The sequence below is a fragment of the Andrena cerasifolii genome, chromosome 4 (genome assembly GCF_050908995.1).
Source record: "Andrena cerasifolii isolate SP2316 chromosome 4, iyAndCera1_principal, whole genome shotgun sequence".
Lineage (NCBI taxonomy): Eukaryota > Metazoa > Arthropoda > Insecta > Hymenoptera > Andrenidae > Andrena > Andrena cerasifolii.
Window position 1 is genome coordinate 6,227,028 of NC_135121.1, and position 19,222 is coordinate 6,246,249.

Sequence of the window (19,222 nt, forward strand, 5' to 3'; positions counted from 1 at the left end):
ATTAATTAAAACCAAAATAATAGAAAAAATCGGTGAACCAAAGAAATTAATAAAAAACAATAAAAAAAAATCATCCTTTTAAAATTAGAAGTTCAAAAGGTAATTTTAATTTGAAAACACAGAAAATTTATAGTTTCGAATGTTATTAAAACATTTGATTTATAAGTTCAAAATTAAATTGTGTTGTATTTTACTTTATTTTCCAGTCTTGTGGGAATATTTACAAAGGGCTTGCCCAAGTGGGAGCGTGGGGTTGCTTCGATGAATTTAACCGCATTTCCGTGGAAGTGCTGTCTGTCGTTGCTGTGCAAGTGAAGTCAGTTTTAGATGGGATAAAGAGTCGTAAATCGACGTTTCAGTTCTTCGGAGAAGAAATCAATCTTGTGCCCACTGTTGGGATATTCATCACTATGAACCCTGGATACGCCGGCAGAACGGAATTACCGGAAAATTTGAAAACTTTGTTTCGGTAAATAAAAACGTATATAAACATTTACTTATTCTTAGAGTAAGACAGTAATTACTGACGTAAAATTATTGAATGCTCAGAACCCATTTAAATGGATTGCAAATCACTAAAGTGAGGATTCCAATTATTATCGACCGAGAAGTGATGCTGTTGCTTAGCATTTAAGTGGCCTTTCCACTGTGACGCCCTGATAATGTACCGCTGTTTGGAACTTTGTTTTGTCACAAAAAAATGTGTTTACTAAATTGAAGCTTTTTCTATTTATTAATACGTGCTTTGAGAATATAAACATATTTTTTCAATTTTTTTTTAATGCAAACAAGTCATACTTCATATTCCTAGACTTGATTAACATTGCTAGATCTGAACAGTAGTGTCGGATCATTAGCATTCATTCTCTTTTCGTGCACGATGTTCGAATGATGTCCTCTTTTAAACTTCATCATGTGTACGTCGTTATTTCCTCTTATTTTGTTGTGCAGTAATTATGTAGAATTTAATTAACATTGAAGGCCTTGCGCGATGGTGGTGCCAGATTTCGACTTGATCTGCGAAATAATGCTGGTCGCAGAAGGTTTTCAAGAGGCTAGATTATTGGCTAGAAAGTTCATAACACTTTATCAGCTGTGTCGAGAGCTTTTATCGAAACAAGATCACTACGACTGGGGTTTGAGAGCGATTAAATCGGTTTTGGTTGTTGCTGGCCAATTAAAGAGGGATGATCCTCAGAGGCCCGAGGATCAGGTATTAATGAGAGCTCTCAGGGACTTCAATATCCCGAAAATTGTGACGGATGATGTGCCTGTCTTTATGGGGCTCATTGGTAAGTTTAACGTACATGTATTTTTGCCGAATTTAAGTAAAAATGTCTAAATTTCTCATGTTGCAATTGCGTTATAAAGTATCTTTCAAATTACCCTGTATTAATGCGAATTTACAAGTCCAGTAAAATTAGATGGAAATATGGCCAATCTATGGAATCATTCCCAGCAAGCTACATTTTGGCATGGGCCTTTATTTCGTCGCTTTAAACAATATGTCAAAAGTCCCCATCGATCCAACATCCGCTAAAAATGTTACAGAGGGTTGAAAAAACAACTGTTTATCGCGAATATCTCGTTATCCAACAATTTTACGACAATAGTAGTTATTATGAAATTCATAGCTTAGGAAATTCTCTACAAAAAAGGTTTTATGAGTTTTTTCGTAGGAGTAACCATTTTCATGCATAACGAGTTACCAAGTTTCAACCCTCATACTTTTGACAAGGGAAGATCCCGAACCCGGAAATTCCAAAAATCATGAAACTTTGTGAATATGTTGGGGACGTTCTCCTGAATACAACGCAATTTTATTTGCTGCCCAAATTCACTCCAAGGGGGTGCAATTATTGACCCCTGAAATTTGTTCGACTTTGTATTATTACTCGCTTTTAAGCCGCGGTTTCACGGTTTCTAGACTCGCGTTTTTCAGCGGTTCTCACGTTGTTCCATCGGATATTGATGAACTTTCACTATCGAGCGCCGTTTTCTTGACATTCGAACGACAAAGCACTCCGAGCATCCTCGTACATCTTGGAAACGAAGCCACAAACGCAATTTCGGCATTCTTGATTTTAGTCTTATTTGGCCCGTAGAATCAGCTACTAAAAGGATGCCCACCTGTAGTTGAACACCCTGTGTTTAACAGAAATATAAATGAAAATTATACAATTTAATTTTGTACTGTAGCTATATAGTGACACTAATTCGTGTTTATGAATCTCCCTAGGTGATCTATTTCCTGCTTTGGATGTGCCGCGAAAAAGGGATCTGGAGTTTGAATTAATAGTCAAAGAGGCTGCTGTTGACTTAACGTTACAACCTGAGGATGGTTTCATATTAAAAGTAAGGGTGAAGGAATTTATTTATCGAGCAAGCATTCGATTGACCACTCGAGGCCACAATGCGGGGTCGCAGATTTCAACGAAAATTCTGTTTCATGCCAAATCGCATTATAATGATATTTAACCCCTTGGCTTACAATATCCCCTTGTAAGGTTATCAAATATTTCCCTCATGCTAAGTGAACTCATCGTTAGAGAAAATAATGCAATCTTTTGCATTATCAACTGTACTTTATTTCCTGCAGACGAGTAACTTAATAACTAATTTGCCACCTTATTAGGTATGCAAAATTTCAAATAATTTGTTTGCATTACAAATCGTTCAAAAATTAAATTAAACTGTTCAGGTTGTGCAACTAGAAGAATTGCTTCATGTTCGCCATTCGGTTTTTATCGTCGGTTTTGCTGGAACAGGGAAGTCTCAGGTTTGGAAGACACTCAATCGAACGTACTCCAAGCAGAAGCTAAAACCCCATTATAACGACTTGAACCCGAAAGCTGTGACGAATGATGAACTATTTGGAGTCATTAATCCTGCAACTCGAGAGTGGAAAGACGGGTTTGAATCTTCTCGTTATACTTTAAGACAATTTCCGATATAGAGGCTGTCCTGTAACACATATGTATATGGGGTCCACATTAGGGATGAATTCAGCGCTTAAAAAGTGCACTTTCTCTTTTAGCTTCCCATACATATAGAGGGTGTTCCTCTACCTGCGGCCAAAACTCTAGGGGGTGATTATACAGACAAAAATAAGACGAAAATCAGGAGTGACGAAATTGCGGTAAAGGCTTCGTTTTCGAGAAAATTGACTTTGAATTCACCTAAATACGCGTCCATCGCAGGCGCTTGAGGGGCACGCGGAGGTGGACGTCCTACGGGCAGCTGACGCGTCCCGTTCACCTCTGCGTGCCCCTCAAGCGCCAGCGATGGACGCGTATTTAGGTGAATTCAAAGTCAATTTTCTCGAAAACGAAGCCTTTACCGCAATTTCGTCACTCCTGATTTTCGACTTATTTTTGCCTGTATAATCACCCCCTAGAGTATTGACCCTGGATAGACATTGATACAAAGTTGATACCTACATATTCCTATCAATTGCGAGAAACTTTTCTACGCTTCTACTATCTTTCCATAAGTTCAAAGAAATTGCCCAAGGAAGTGAAATAATTAATGTTTAATCAGATTGTTCTCGATGATAATGAGAGACCAAGCAAACATGTCAGGAAACGACCCCAAATGGATCGTCTTCGACGGTGATATCGATCCAATGTGGATCGAATCGTTGAACACTGTTATGGACGATAATAAGGTGCTAACGTTGGCTAGTAACGAACGAATCGCATTGACGCAACAAATGAGACTCCTCTTCGAGATATCCAACCTTAGGTAATGATACTTTGTTTGCACGAATGAATAAACAATGTGTACATTAAACGCAAATACGAAAGAAAAGGAAAAGCAGTTGAATTTCCTACGGTTGATTTCACCCCCTAAAATGAACTCTGGTAGGGCAAATTATTATTTACGAAAATACCCTCCACGTATTCCGGAAGTTTCATAATTTTCTGAATTTTCCAATTCGGGACTCTTCTTTGTAAGACACGCCTGAAATAAAATGTATCAAGTTTCCTAGAAAGGAGTGGAAATCGGATTTTTTATTTTAATGTACGTTTACAAATGAATGGTAAGGGGGAGGGGAGGGGGGGGGGATGCCACAAATGTGCAATATCACGCAATATTCGTATTTCGACAGAAGCTTATGCTTAGTGGGGACATTCCGTGTTTTATTCCAGTGCAGAGTGGGCATTACCTGTTTTTAACCAGTACATTAAAGCTTTAGGTTATTTTACGGAAGGATTTGAATTTATAATTCTTTCTGATTCGACAGTTCTGTAGTCTCAGTTGCCACCAACAAAATCTTAATATATGAAGCAGAAAGTGTTTGCGTGTTTCTCTACAGGGGCGTCCGAAGACTTGTTTCGCGGGGGTGGGGGGCAACTTTGAGATGATGGTAAAGCAAAATATACCCCTCTTGCTTTTTTAAACCCAATTTATAGTGCCAATTTAATTAAAGATTTAAAACCGATATTTAAAAAATTCCCTTTTTTAGTATAAACTTAATAAAGATCAGTTTTGAAAAATGAGCGATTTTTTCTCAAAAGCCAGGGGTGGGGGGCAACTGCGGACGTCTCTCTGTTGCCTAAAAAATTTCGAAGGGTAAACTCTGGGGTCACGAAATGTGTCCCAGCTCATTATACTTAGCTAATCCGGTTGAATGTGACTATTTTTACAAAAACAAAATTAAAAAATATTTTTTTTTGTAAAAATCAGAATCTAAATTTCGGGCGAAGCCGAGTAGTAAAGCTAGTATGCTATAAATCGCAAAATCACAAAAAATTGACATTCCTCGTTTTTCCCCCTTACCCTTCAATTGTGCTTATTAGCCAACAATATAATATTCCGCGGGAACAAATATCCAACCCAGGCCCATCGACTTGATATTTTATATGTATTAATCATAAGTACATATTTCGGTATATTCGTATTGTTTCGTCATTAAACTCATAACTACACACAAAATTAAATTTCAGGACAGCGACACCAGCTACCGTTTCCAGAGCTGGAATTCTGTATATAAATCCAGGGGATATTGGATGGTATCCGTGAGTAAATGTTTATTTACTATTTCGATAAATATAAATGTGCAATTATTGCTGTAGCTAAAAGTTGCCGTAATTATTTAGAAGTCCGCTTTCCTCGCCGATTTCAATGACCTTGAAATATGTTGTCAGGGTTATTATTCTGAGTAACTTTTTCCTATATCCACATGTAACCGCGGCTTAGTTTCTGAGATGTTCGCAAAACTTTAGTCAAGCTGGTTACGAGTTACGTTTTTTAATGTAACGACGGAAATGTTTCTGCTTACTAATCCAACTGAAACTTAATACTGGTCAATAAAATTCGAAAAATGTTGTCAAGGTCACTTATACTTATACTCGTTGTTTATTAAAACTAAGTTATTGACGCTTCATTGTGTTTCCTATTTTCTCTCTCGTCGATAGATGGTTGGTGCCAGATTTTTTAGCGGCTCTCCGCGAGAGATTTAAGGGAAAAAAATGTGTTTCAATGTTTCAGTTTCAAATGTGTTATATGTATGGGAAAAAGTTGTTCTAGAGATTTCAAACTAATATTTAACCGGAAAAAATTACGATTTCTCGACTGTTTTACAGTAGTAACCCCTTAATATAAGGGATGCATATATTAGAATAAGATTTTTTACCATTTCATAAAATAAATTTATATATATATAAAAATATTACACCTGCTTTGATAACCGGAACGCGTTTAATCAGAGGAAATAATAATCATAATCCAGATTTACTTTCAAATAATTAATTAACTTGAAATATCTGTCACTTATATTGGATCGAAAATATAACAGTATTTTCTTTATGGATAGTTAATGAATTCGTGTACCAACCTACCCAATTACGAAATCAATGAAAACGTGTCGGATCTCCAACACGTTTAACGATTTATATTTTTGTTTTAAATTAAATGTAAGTAGCGTTCCTGTCGCATAATAAATTAGAAGAATTATTTCCATAACTAATCTAGATTCGCAATTAGCTGGATAGAAACACGAGACCCGCCTGAAAGGGCGAATTTAACTATTTTGTTCGACAAATATGTTCCACCCATCTTAGAAGTGATGAAACACAAGTTTAAAAAAATTACTCCGTTGCCAGAAATCTGTCATCTGGAAATGCTTTGCAACTTGTTGGACTACTTCTTGACCCCGGAAAATGTACCTCCTGACTGTCCGAAAGAATGGTATAAATGAAAATAAGTTCCAACGACCCAATATTCAAATAAGAATTGCAATACATACTTAAAATTCTACCGCAATCTAATTCGTGGTTTGTTTCATTAATTGTACCTTCTCCACCTAAAAAAAAAGGCACGAACTGTATTTTGGTTTTGCTTGCATTTGGGCGTTTGGATCAGCGACTTTCCAAGACCAGCTGATTGATTGGAGAAACGAGTTCAATAAATGGTGGCAACATGAATTCAAAACAATCAAATTTCCTCCCGGCGAAAGTGTGTTCAACTTTTTTATTGAAAATGAAACGAAAAAGTTGGTCCCATGGACAGAGAAAGTGACACTCTTCGAATTGGATCCTGATTTACCTCTGCAAGTTAGTTTAAACAATTTTTCCCTCGCATCTAATAATTTCGGGGCAAATTGAAAGAATCTAATTTATTTCTTTACATTTCATATTTTCATTACATTAAAATTAAACGACACATTTAATATGTACAACAGTGATTATAGGCAACTATAGACAATACGTCACGCTGTGCAGGTGGGACGTGCGAAGTGCGGGGCCTCTCTATATTCAAACGCTATTATCTAAAGAATGGTTGGAAGCACGAAAAACTTATGTATACAGTAATTGTAGAAAACTCAATGCTCTTTTAATATTGTTTGAACAAAATTTCAATAGGGCTTACCAGTTTTGAGAAATTCTTCAAATTCTAAACATTAAGGGGTAACAAAAACGTACTGTACCTTTAACAATTGTTTGTGGGTAATCAAAGAAATAAGTGGAAAATCTGTTTAAACGCCTCTATTATACACATCTCAAGTAGTTTCAAGCTATTTTTTTCTTCTCTTTTTTTCAAAGTGGCATTTTAAACGCATTTTTTTTAAACCACATTTTTTAAATTAGCCAGCAGCATCATTTGAACAAATTTGATTCCATTCGCTTGAAATTTTTACAGTAGCTGCTAAACTACATCCTCCATCGAAGTACGTACCGATTTTTTTTAAAACCTTTTAAAGTTATGTACAATTTTACATTACTAGCGTCCTCGGACCGCCCACCTGGACTTCGCTGGCATAGGCATAGTAATAAAGAATAGTAACGATAATACCTGGCAGGAAAGAGACCTGAGCGTTAGTAACAGGGCGGCTATTTTCACAGCAGAGGCAATTGCAATAGAACGGGCAATAAAAATAGCAAATGTAGAATTTAAGGAAAGGGATGGGTTAATTTTCACTAAACTATTGATGAATTCTAAACTTCAAGGCCTGGTCGGCACCCTTTACTGTGGTCTGATTGCAATAATCTGTCTCAGGGACTATTTTTTATGAAATAGAAGCATATTAGGGTGTGGGAGCAAATGAATTTGCAGGTTAAAAGTAAGGGCCACCCTATTACATCACTCGCATATTTAGCGAGTATTAACTTCCACCTCATTTAGTATTAATATTCGTATATATGTAAGTGGGTGTACCTTTGTAAGATGGGTGTGTCACGTAATGAGCTCATCAATACCTCGACACCTTTCATCCTTCAGTCTTTATATTATCTAATGAATTTTCCAACTAACTCCTTAATCCTTTAAAACAATTCCATTTCATAGTCGACTCTAGTGTCTACCGGTGAAACGGCATGTTTGCATTTCTTCCTGGATGTTTTCATCAAGAAAAAAGTGCCGATGATGTTAATAGGCGCTGCAGGTTCAGGGAAGAGCGTAATCATTGCTGAGAAATTAGCATTACTTTCGGACGATTACAACATTGCCAACGTCCCCCTTAATTATTATACTACTTCTGGTAATTAACACTGATATTCATTAACATTGTTTTAAAAAAATCTTAATGTTTCTTATAAACAACGTGTTGAAATAACTGATTCAATTTCGATTATTTTTATACTTTCGCAGCTCATATCGACACTGCACTGCGTTCCACTTTAGAGCGGACTCGTTCCGCGCAGGGATGTACTGTCGATTGGTAGGAAACCGGCAGGGAAAGTGCTACGACCAATCGCGAAACTGCTACGACCAATCGCGTGTGTCAGATCCGTGGAAGCTGCGCAGATCGGTCGCAAATCGGTAGGGGCGCAGGTCCGCTCTTATATGGAACGCAGTGTAATGTCAAATACCTACCTATGCTTTCCATTTTCTCAACAACGTCCACTTAATCTCCGCTTAATTTTATAAGCACATAAAAAATAAATGTGCTTTTATTTATATATGAAGTTTTTTTATGAATAAAAAACGAACCCCAACCCTTATGTATTCGTTTGCTATTTTATTGTTCTTAATTGTTACACAAAATAAGAGAATAATTGGGTATAACTTATTTAAGAAATGTTGCAAAGGACTATGGAGAAACACTTGGAGAAAAAGACTGGCAGAAATTATGGCCCACCAGGAATGAAAAAGTTAATATACTTCATCGACGACATGAATATGCCTGAGGTCGATACTTACGGCACTGTGCAGCCGCATACACTTATCAGGCAACACATCGATTATAATCATTGGTACATGATTCGTTCAAAGATTGTGCTTCGATTTCTGTCTCATCTTTCGTTGGCAATGCAATAATAATTCAGCTATTTCAATGATCTTAGGTACGATAGAACGAAACTGAGTTTAAAAGAAATTCACAACACGCAATATGTGTCGTGCATGAATCCTACAGCAGGAAGCTTCGTTATTAATCCCCGCTTGCAGAGGCATTTTGCTGTTTTTGCTGTTAAGTAAGTTATATACCATGCAGAAACTAAAACGAGGGGCTATAATTATTTAAATTTCTTTAACAGTACTTTAGATTCTATAAAAAGAATTTTCTATAACAAGAGAAATTAATCTTGTAAACGTAATTTGTATCAGCACTCACTCAATACCGTTTTTAGAATTGTTGATCACTTATATGCTCACTAATCAGTTTTTTTTTTTAGAAAAAAAAAACAGGAAAAATACATCAGTAATTTAGTCAATGTTTCTCACCACACCAGTGATTCCCAACTTGTGGGTCGCAAAGTGTTCTGGGAAGTCGTCTCGGTTCTTATTAGTTGGCGCTTTTTAACACTTATTTATTTTAATTATAGAGTTAGAATTATATTCTGAAATAACTATTTTTAATGTGGTCTCTTTACCTTATTAAATTTACTTTACCTTACCGGATTGCGACTCAAAAAAGGTTGGGAAACACTGCACTATACTGTGATGGAATAGATAAATATTTGCAAAAAATTTTTAGAAAGAGAGTTAGATTATTTTCATTAGATATTGTTTATGGATAAGCTAATAAATAAAGAAAAAAATTTAATTTAACTATTCGCTGTTTATAAATAATAATTCTGGACACGTTAAAGTAGTTGGAAATGTATATGTTTATGTTTGAGCTTTGAATATACATGCATGTTTTTTTTTCAGTTGTACAAGTTAAAAATTTAATCTTGTATTACAGCTTTCCATCTGAGACGAATTTAATAATGATCTACAGTCAAATGCTAGAACAGCATCTGACGAGTCCTATCCATAAATTTAACACTTTGTTATTGAAAATTACGGAGCCTTTATTGGCAGCGGTATTATATTGTCACGGAAAAGTTTCAACCACTTTCCTTCCAACTGCACTGAAATTTCATTATCTATTCAATTTGCGTGACCTTTCAAATATTTTTCAGGTAAGAATTACTCAAAAATTGACTAACAGGCTTAAGTTCATCCATAACAGTATTTGCATTCTCTATACCTTCAATTCTCAAAACTTACACATGTTTAATTAAACATTCAATTACCAGAATGACGTTTTTTCGAATAATTGATTATTCAAAAAGCAGTCTTTGGTAAAATAATTGCCCTTACAGGCATCGTTCTAACAATAGGAGTAAGCATAAAATAGTCGTAACAAATATTCGAAAGGGTTAATCGAACACGTAACAAAAAAGTTGACATATCTGTATTAAAACTGAAGATATAACAGTTTATATTTCGGACGTATTTGAAATTGGTGCCTGATTTTGGGCGTATCCATCAAAGTTTCCTTTGGAGTTCATGAAATATTTTACGGGTTTGTCACAAATATTTAGATACCTTTTTATCCAGATTTAATATTTAACCCAATCCGATTTATATAGCATACCGATGGCACAGTATACATATCTTCATTTATCTCAAAACCACCCTTCGACCAGATACGCCCTTTCGAATTAACACGACAGATATGGGCTCCTTTAATTATTCGAAAAAACCGATTAGCTCAATTTTGATAATCGAGGATCTACTATATTTGCATATTTCATTTGCATAAGAGAGTGCAACAATCTTTTAGTCTGAATGATCTGAATGCTTTTTATTCATGTTTTTATTAACTATAAATACAAGAAAAAGTAGAAAATAATATGTTTCTAATTTATAAATTGTGTAGTGTTTGTATTAGTATTAGTGTGCTTACTGTTATTCTCTATTGTTCTTTCTAGGGTATACTTTTTGCCAATGGCGAGACTGTGCCAACAGCTAATCATTTAATAAAATTGTATGTTCACGAAGCAACCAGAGTATATTCTGACAAATTAGTAGATTCTGAAGATAAAAAACTACTTCAGCAATTGTTAAGGGAGTCACTTCGTAAAAATATAGCTGTAAGTCTCGCGTAATTTAAATATCACCCATTTCTGAATATAGTAAACCCTCCTATAACGCGGTATTCTCATAACGCGGAGCAAAAATTGCGACAGACCTCCTACCTATTACGCGGTACTCTAATCACGCGGGTTCGATATAACACGGTTCGAATTAATATGATTTGTAACAATGTAATTCTGAATTTCTTACAACGCGGTTTCCACATAACGCGGTACGAATTAATCGCATTATAGTAAGGCTGTTCGAATTAATCGCGTTATAGTAAGGCTGTTCGAGTACTCGGAAAAAGCGAGCCGAGCCGAGCCGAGCCGAGTACTCGTAAAAACCGAGCGGCCCGAAAGAATCGAGAAGCTTGAATTTTTTGGAGGGGCTCGAATATTTATTATTTATTATTATTTATTTATTATTTACCATTTACCATTATTTATCATTCATCATTCATCATTCATCATTCATCATTCATCATTCATCATTCATCATTCATCATTTATTTATAAACAGGAAAACCATAGAAATACAAAATAGAGAATACAATGACTTAAATCCGACAATATACATGGAGCAGTTCGAAATTTTCGAGCAGACCGATTGTGTCGAGTAGCTTGAAGCTTCAAGCTTGAATATTTCGGGCAATACGAATGTTTAGAATATTTTAGGTTAAGTTTATCCACGGGAATGTAAATAATGGTTCTCAATAAGTAATGTGAATAATTAAAATGTAAGCTGTGAATGGAAATATTCTATAACTTTTGAAAATACTAAATTCAAATTATCTTTTTTTCTTCTTTTTTTGTGTATTTATGAACGTATTCGTACATAGGTATCTCTTTATGTTATCTTTCTTTTCTTCTTCTTTTTTTCTTCGTAACCTAAAATATTCGAAACATTCGTAGTGCCCGAAATGTTCAAGCTTCAAGCTACTCGACACAGTTGGTCTACACGAAAATTTCGATCTGCTCCAAGTATATTCGAGCCGCTCGAAAAAAAATTCCTGTCTGTTGGTTCTTTCGAGCCGCTCGAAAAAATTTAAGTCGCTCGAAAAAATTTGAGTCGCTCGAAAAAATTCGAGCTACTCGGTTTTATCGACCCTATCGGTACTTTCGAGCTACTCGGTTTTTACGGGTACTCGGCTCGACTCGGAAACCGAGTCTCGGCTCGGTCCGAACTTCAAGCTACTCGAATATTCGAGTACTCGGACAGCCTTACGTTATAGGAGGTTTGACTGTATACTGAATGCTATATATGTAATACTGTATATGTATATGTATACATATGTTCATCGTAGGAAATGGACGAGAATATTATATATTCTGAGCCAATGATATACTGTCATTTCGCGGACGGCATTGGTGAACCGAAATACATGCCAATACAAGATTGGCCGCAATTGACAAAATTGTTGGAGGAAGCTTTGCTGAATTATAATGAATTGGTAATGAAATCTTTAAGTATGCATTATCGATCCTCAGGATTTAACAGCTAGAAAAACATTAAAATGAATGGAATAGGTGAAATACAAACACACATGACAAATTAGAGTTCAGTGTTGAACAGTAAATTCTTTAAGGGGTTATACCTAGTCAGGCGGCCGAAAAGAGGCGAATATTTGTGAATTTTTTTTGAAGAAGCGGAAGCGTATATTTTTACAAAACTTTTTGCGCTTAAAAGAGCAACATTTAAAGAACATTTGGTAATTTTTTCGTAGAAAAATATTTAAGTTTATAATAAAGTAACAGCCGACATCCAAGAAGCATTTTTAAAAATTTGCTTTTGCGGTGACCACTGCCATTCGGAACCAGATTATCTAAAATCAAGAAACAAAAAAGATTTCGTTAGTATATTAATGTATCCTCAGGTTGACGGAGAGAATTTTACGAAATATTAATTTAAAACAAAATGGCGGCTAGTTAAAGTTGAAATTTTGACTTTTTCGTGCAAAAATCACGCGAAAGAAATTAGGACTTCAACTTTGAATAGCCGCCATTTTGTTTTAAATTAATATTTCGGAAATTCCCTCCGGTAATCAGAGGATACATTAATATACTAACGAAATCTGTTTTGTTTTCTGATTTTAGATAAACCGGTTCCGAATGGCAGTGCTCACCGAAAAACCAAATTTTTAAAATGGCTTCTAGAATGTCGGTTGTTATTTTATTATAAACGAAAATATTTTTCTACGAAAAAATTACCAAATGTTCTTTAAATGTTGCTCTTTTAAATGCAAAAAGTTCTATAAAAATATATGCCTCCGCTTTAAAAAAAAAAATCAGAAACATTCACCTCTTTTCGGCCGCCTGACTATGTATAACCCCACAAACCTGGAAAAATTAATTTATATTTCAACTTTATTGAAAAAGGTTTTCAAAGTTTGAACCTCACAGAGTTCAAGCTCGGTCCTTACAGCCCTTAATTTACTGGAGGTTACTACTATTTAGGTTTGATGTGTTTCGTTAAAATATGCTCCACGGCAATTTAAACCGCTGGCCAACAATATAAAATATTCGTTTAATGCCTCCAAAGTCGTGAATATTTTTCGCAACACGTAAACTCCATATTCCTTATTTGGAGAAAGTTATACAGTCTCCATCGCATCTTGCGTGAGCGCTACACTAGCGCCGCTGGTGTTCTATATGGGGCGAGCTCTGTACCCCTTATCCTTTATTTTCTTTATAATTACATTGTTCTATAATTTCAGCGTTTTCTACTCAAGTTTCAGTGCTTTATGATCTTAACTAGGTAGGAGCGATGAATTTGGTTTTATTCGACGACGCAATGCACCACGTGTGCCAAATAAATCGTATTTTGGAATCACCAAGAGGAAACGCGCTACTGGTGGGCGTTGGTGGAACTGGAAAGCAATCTCTTTCGTTCCTTGCTGGCTTCATTTCCGGTTTAGAGGTACTTTTGCAGAGACTCTTTCCGAGACCCTCGATCGTATACTTCTCTAATCGATATAAAGTTATGTTACATCGCACCAAAACGAAATAGCAGTATCATTGATATTATTATTGGCGAAGTGAAATTTAAAAAGTATTAATTTCGAATAAAGAATATATTAATTCGAAGATGTTGGCATTAAAATCTCGCCGTTTTCAGTGTTATTAAATTTTATTTAAAAATTCTCGCCGTTTTCAGTGTTATTAATTTTTAAACAATTTTTTTAAATTTTAAATAAATTTTTAAAATTTTATATAAATTTTTTAAATTTTATATAAATTTTTTAAATTTTATATAAATTTTTAAAATTTTATATAAATTTTTTAAATTTATATAAATTTTTTAAAATTTTTAAAATTGTTAAATAAATTTTTCACATTTTTATATAATTTTTTTTAATTTTTATATAAATTTTTTAAATTTTTATATAATTTTTAAAAAATTTTATATACATTTAAAAAAAATTAAATAAACTTTTAAATAAAATTTAATAACACTGAAAACGGCGAGATTTTAAAGCCAAAATCTTTGAATTAATATATTCTTTATTCGAAATTAATCCTTTTTAAATTTCAATAATTTTATTTAAACATTCTCGCCGTGTTCAGTGTTATTAATTTTTAAGTAAAATTTAATAACACCGTATGAGCTAATTCGAAATTCTTTTACTGCCTGATGCTCGCAAAGTGAAATTCGGAAGAAGTATTTCAAACATTTAAGGAATGTAAAACGAATTTACCATAAACTTGTGTATTCAGCATAAATAATGACTGCGATATTTGGAACGACGTAACTGTTTTATAAGACCAAAATTAACTGGCAAACTTTCACAGCTCAAACATTGACGCTACGATGGACATGGAACGTATAAGTGGACATTCTAAAAAAAATCCGAAATTCTCAATGATTTAGGTTCCTGAGTTTCCATAATTTTTAGAGTTATTTAATGTGTCTCTTTATTTCTGTTTAAAGATTTTCCAATTACAATTGAAAACGGGATATTCGGTGACTGACTTACGAACCGATCTGGCAGGTTTATATTTAAAGGCTGGCCTTAAATCAATAGGGATTACATTCGTGATGACCGATTCCCACGTTGCTGATGAAGGATTTTTAGTTCTCATAAACGATATGCTTGCCTTTGGTGAAATTTCGGAATTATTCGCCGACGAGGAAATCGATAATATCGTGAATTCCGTCAGGAACGAGGTAATGTTAGATTATTTATATTAGGTATTCCAATAACAGCATTAATTTATATTTTTGTAAATTATTTTAATTTATTCAATTCTCTCCATCTCCAGCACACATTAACCTTTAAGGGATGCTTTCACCCTGAAAAATCAAAAAGTAGCATAAAAAAAATTGCTGGATACTTCTAATGAAGTTCTCTACAAACCTGCAATTTTTCTCCAATTCCCTTGTAAATAAATGAATATGTGACATACAATACAAATTGCATACTATATGTAACAATTTTACTAATGAAAAAGCATTGCCATTAATACAAATATTTCTCATTCATTTTTTTAAAATGGATGGCGGAAAATTTAAATTTGAATTTTCAGTTGGCCTGGGTGCGGGATTAGTTGTGTTTTGATTAACCCGACACAACTGTAAACAAATTTTGGAAAAATATTCAGTTGTCTTTTGATTAATCAAACACAACTGTAAAAAAAATTTGGAAAAATATTCATGTCTTCAGGTTCCTTTTTCTCCTAAAAATGATCATATTATATGATACTACCCCGCACCCAGGCCAACTGAAAATTGAAATTTAAATTTTCGCCTATATAGTATCGCTCCTCCCTAATACATATCTTGGGTACAAGTTGTTGCACGCCACGAATAGTAAAACTGATTGTACAACGTTCATTTAAGTATAAAGATTAAATAAACAATTAATCTGCTAGAAATTAAACGAAACTATTAAAAAAATATATTTTTAATGAACTTCAAATTGAAATAATTAATCAAATGTTTGAATCTAATTGACACTTTATTTCTGTATTTCTTATTAGCGTCCTCTTTACGCGCCAATGATTTTCAGGTGAAACAAACAGGTATGATGGACACCAACGAAAATTGTTGGAAGTTTTTCATCGATCGAGTTCGAAATCGATTGAAATGCGTCCTCTGCTTTTCTCCCGTTGGTCCGACACTGCGGAACAGAGCCAGACAGTTCCCAGCTATCGTAAACAACACTTCCATCAATTGGTTTCAAACTTGGCCGCAAGAAGCTTTGAGATCGGTTTCCACTAGATTTTTAGGAGTAAGAATATGTTTATAAGAAAGCTTCTGCACTGCATTCCACTTTAGAGTGGACTCGTTCCGCGCAGGGATGTACTGTTGATTGGTGGGAAACCGGCGGGGAAAGTGCTACGACCAATCGCAACAGTGCTACCACCAATCGCGTGTGTCAGATCCGTGGTAGCTGCGCAGATCGGTCGTAAATCGGTAGTGGGTCTGCTCTTATATGGAATGGAGTGTACTAACACTTTCTTTTGGAAAGCAAGTGGCCATCTAATACGTACATCTAATTGACTAATAAATTAATTCTATGTACTTCGTTAATGATCAATAAGTCCAGTTATTTAAACACGTTATTCGTTGTGAATATAATTTTAATTTACCCTTTATTGATTGCAGGAGTTAGAGGACCTTCCACAACCGTACAAGGCGTCGGCCTCTTTGTTTATGTCATTCGCACACACAAGTGTCAACGATATTTCGGCCCTTTATTTCCAAAACGAGAGAAGATACAATTACACCACTCCGAAGTCGTTCTTAGAACAGATTTATTTATATTCGAAGTTACTCGTGGAGAGAACCTACGATGTAAAGGCTATGCAAGAGAGATTGAAAAATGGTTTGGAGAAACTAGAATCCTGCGCTGCTCAAGTAATTATTTCACTGATAATGTTTATACAAATGCAACGAGCAATAGTGGAGTTTGTAGGAGGAGCTGTTGGAAAACACAGCAAAGTTGGTGAAGGCCTTTGAGGCCTTTGACTTTTGAAAAAATCGGTTTTCGATTTCCACTATTCCCCTAAAAAAAAACAGTTACGCCGGTTTTTGAATGTTCACAAAATAAATATAATTAAAATAGTAAATAAATATATATACTTATTTTTAAAAATTTCAGTTTCTTTAATAGTTTTTTTATGGAATTACAAAAATATAACAAAATAAAATATACTCTATCTATACAAAACCAAATAAATAAAAAAAACTAAAATAACTAAAAAATAAAATAGACTGCATACAAAACCGAATGAAAAAAAAACTAAAATAACTAAAATACAAAAAATAAATTATAAATCTTTATTTCATTTAGTATTTTTCTTAAAAAAATATGAACTCATGAAGATTAGCTTTACAGCAAACTGTTACCTACTACAATATGCTTGTGTCCGAGGCAATTTCAAGTCAAAATGTTAATGTTTTAAATTAAATAATTAATTAATTTCTACATATTAATTCTAGTATTAATTTAAAAACCGGTTTACGAATTTTACAAATTCATAAATAAAAACCGGTTTTCAAATCCGGTTTTCAAAAACCGACAAAACCCTAATTGCCAGTGCTGATGCCTCGAAACTAGATCGTCTTGTAAACCTCGAATGTAGTAATCGTTGTTCCCACAGAGTGCCCATTGTAGAGTGGTGGCGGTAATGTTCCCCAATTACCTCTTCGTGTTCTGTTTGGGCACGCGCATTATGAACTCCATTATTGTTCGATGAAATTATACTTACAGTAGGGTTGACCAAAACAATGAACACAGACCTTTTCATTGTTTACCGCGACACGGGAATTTTTTCACGCACTTTTTTATTTCAATGATTACTGACTTGAATATTATTTGGATAATAATGAAAAATTATTTAACATTTGTTGCTTCTTATTTGGGACTCTTGCCATTGAAAGATTAGTATTTATAAATATCCATACTTTGTTGAATAATTATTTTAGTAGATTAACAGAGCTTTTCAACTTGAAATGATAGGTAAGCGATTTAAGAGTTGTATTAGCAGCCCAAGAAATCGAGTTGAAAAAGAAGAACGAAATTGCAGATAAAATCCTTACTGAGGTTCGAGCTGAGAACGCTAAAGCCGAAACTGAGAAGGCCATGGGTATAGTCCCAGATATTAACTTATTTGTATACAAATCACGAAGCGAAATTCATCAGTTATAATTATACCCATTTATTGAAGCTTTCAATATTAGAAAGTATCTTATGAAATGTCTAGTATCGTGACCATCACATTTGCACCACAGAAAAGTTTTATTTGTAATCATGTTATTCAGCAAATGTTCTATTAATCATTTTTTCCACTACAAACGCTGTATAATATTTATATATGAGTATTAATATTTAGTGTCCGAGGAGGAAACAAAAGTAGCGGAAATAAAGGAAACAGTGGCAGAACGGCAAAAACGTTGCGATGAGGACTTGGTAAAAGCAGAACCCGCTGTTCGGCAAGCTGAAGCTGCTCTTGACACATTAAACAAGGTAACACATTTTTTTAAATCATAGTGCACGTACATACATAAAAAATGTCATCTTACGTCATCTTCGAGTTCTTTCATCATTCTTAACTATTTAAAAAAAGTTCAACAGTTCAAAAGAAGAAAACGCCAGAAAAATGATGAACATCAATTTTGAAAAAATTATACTTGTAGTTATAAAAATTTTAAGTTATTATTAAATAACTGACCAGGCACGCTTTGCGTTGTTTTTGTCATAATGATGAACTATGTGTGTACAACAGGTAAATAATTATGAGCCATAGCATATGTAGCTGTGTGTTTTGTATACAGTGCAGTATTTGCAACAGCAAAATTATTAATTGTTTTGCTCGTGACAAAAATTTACTCACTTGTGAATTTAACTAAAAATTCAAACCATCCAATTTATAGAGCAACCTGACCGAACTGAAATCCTTTGGGACGCCTCCGGACCAAGTAGCGATGGTATGCGCAGCAGTTTTGGTTCTATTTTCTCCCAAAGGGAAAATTCCAAAGGACAGGAGTTGGAAAGCGTGTAAGGTAATGATGGGACACGTCGACGGGTTCCTTGCCGCGCTTCGAAATTACGATAAAGAAAATATTCAACCTGAAGTGGTCAGAGCTATTCAACCTTATCTGCAGGAGTCAGGTAGACACGAATTAGTAACTTATATACTTGTTCATCACAAGAGTTATTCATTTTGTGCATACAGGTACTACCGTGCATAAGTCACCGGAGTCTTTCCTAGTGGCGGATTTAACAGGGCGGCCGATGAGCAGTTGCCGCCTGGGCCCCTGCCCAGAAGGCCCCACCCCAGGGCCCTATTCTTAAAAAAAATATGAGTTTAGTCTAACTATATGTTTCTCTCTACTATTACCCTGAGGCCGTGTTTACTAACCTACCTCTTTACTTTCCCGAAAAATGGGCCCCTGCTCAGAAAGCCCCCCAGGGCCCTATCTTCAAAAA

General features: G+C 34.6%; 1 protein-coding gene across 1 annotated transcript in view; it reads left to right on the forward strand.

Moving 5' to 3' along the window:
• The window catches only part of LOC143367760 (dynein beta chain, ciliary-like), a 53,647-nt gene that overhangs the window by 17,270 nt on the left and 17,155 nt on the right, over window positions 1–19,222 (forward strand). Inside the window, exons 16-36 of the mRNA XM_076809914.1 lie at window positions 207–469; window positions 982–1,292; window positions 2,240–2,355; window positions 2,702–2,913; window positions 3,541–3,744; window positions 4,950–5,021; window positions 5,977–6,192; window positions 6,320–6,557; window positions 7,789–7,981; window positions 8,519–8,696; window positions 8,787–8,915; window positions 9,629–9,848; window positions 10,644–10,805; window positions 12,095–12,241; window positions 13,546–13,707; window positions 14,719–14,955; window positions 15,797–16,018; window positions 16,396–16,647; window positions 17,753–17,879; window positions 18,126–18,259; window positions 18,667–18,904. Of these exons, the coding sequence (XP_076666029.1) occupies window positions 207–469; window positions 982–1,292; window positions 2,240–2,355; window positions 2,702–2,913; window positions 3,541–3,744; window positions 4,950–5,021; window positions 5,977–6,192; window positions 6,320–6,557; window positions 7,789–7,981; window positions 8,519–8,696; window positions 8,787–8,915; window positions 9,629–9,848; window positions 10,644–10,805; window positions 12,095–12,241; window positions 13,546–13,707; window positions 14,719–14,955; window positions 15,797–16,018; window positions 16,396–16,647; window positions 17,753–17,879; window positions 18,126–18,259; window positions 18,667–18,904 (4,033 nt within the window). The remainder of the gene's footprint in view (window positions 1–206; window positions 470–981; window positions 1,293–2,239; window positions 2,356–2,701; window positions 2,914–3,540; window positions 3,745–4,949; window positions 5,022–5,976; window positions 6,193–6,319; window positions 6,558–7,788; window positions 7,982–8,518; window positions 8,697–8,786; window positions 8,916–9,628; window positions 9,849–10,643; window positions 10,806–12,094; window positions 12,242–13,545; window positions 13,708–14,718; window positions 14,956–15,796; window positions 16,019–16,395; window positions 16,648–17,752; window positions 17,880–18,125; window positions 18,260–18,666; window positions 18,905–19,222) is intronic.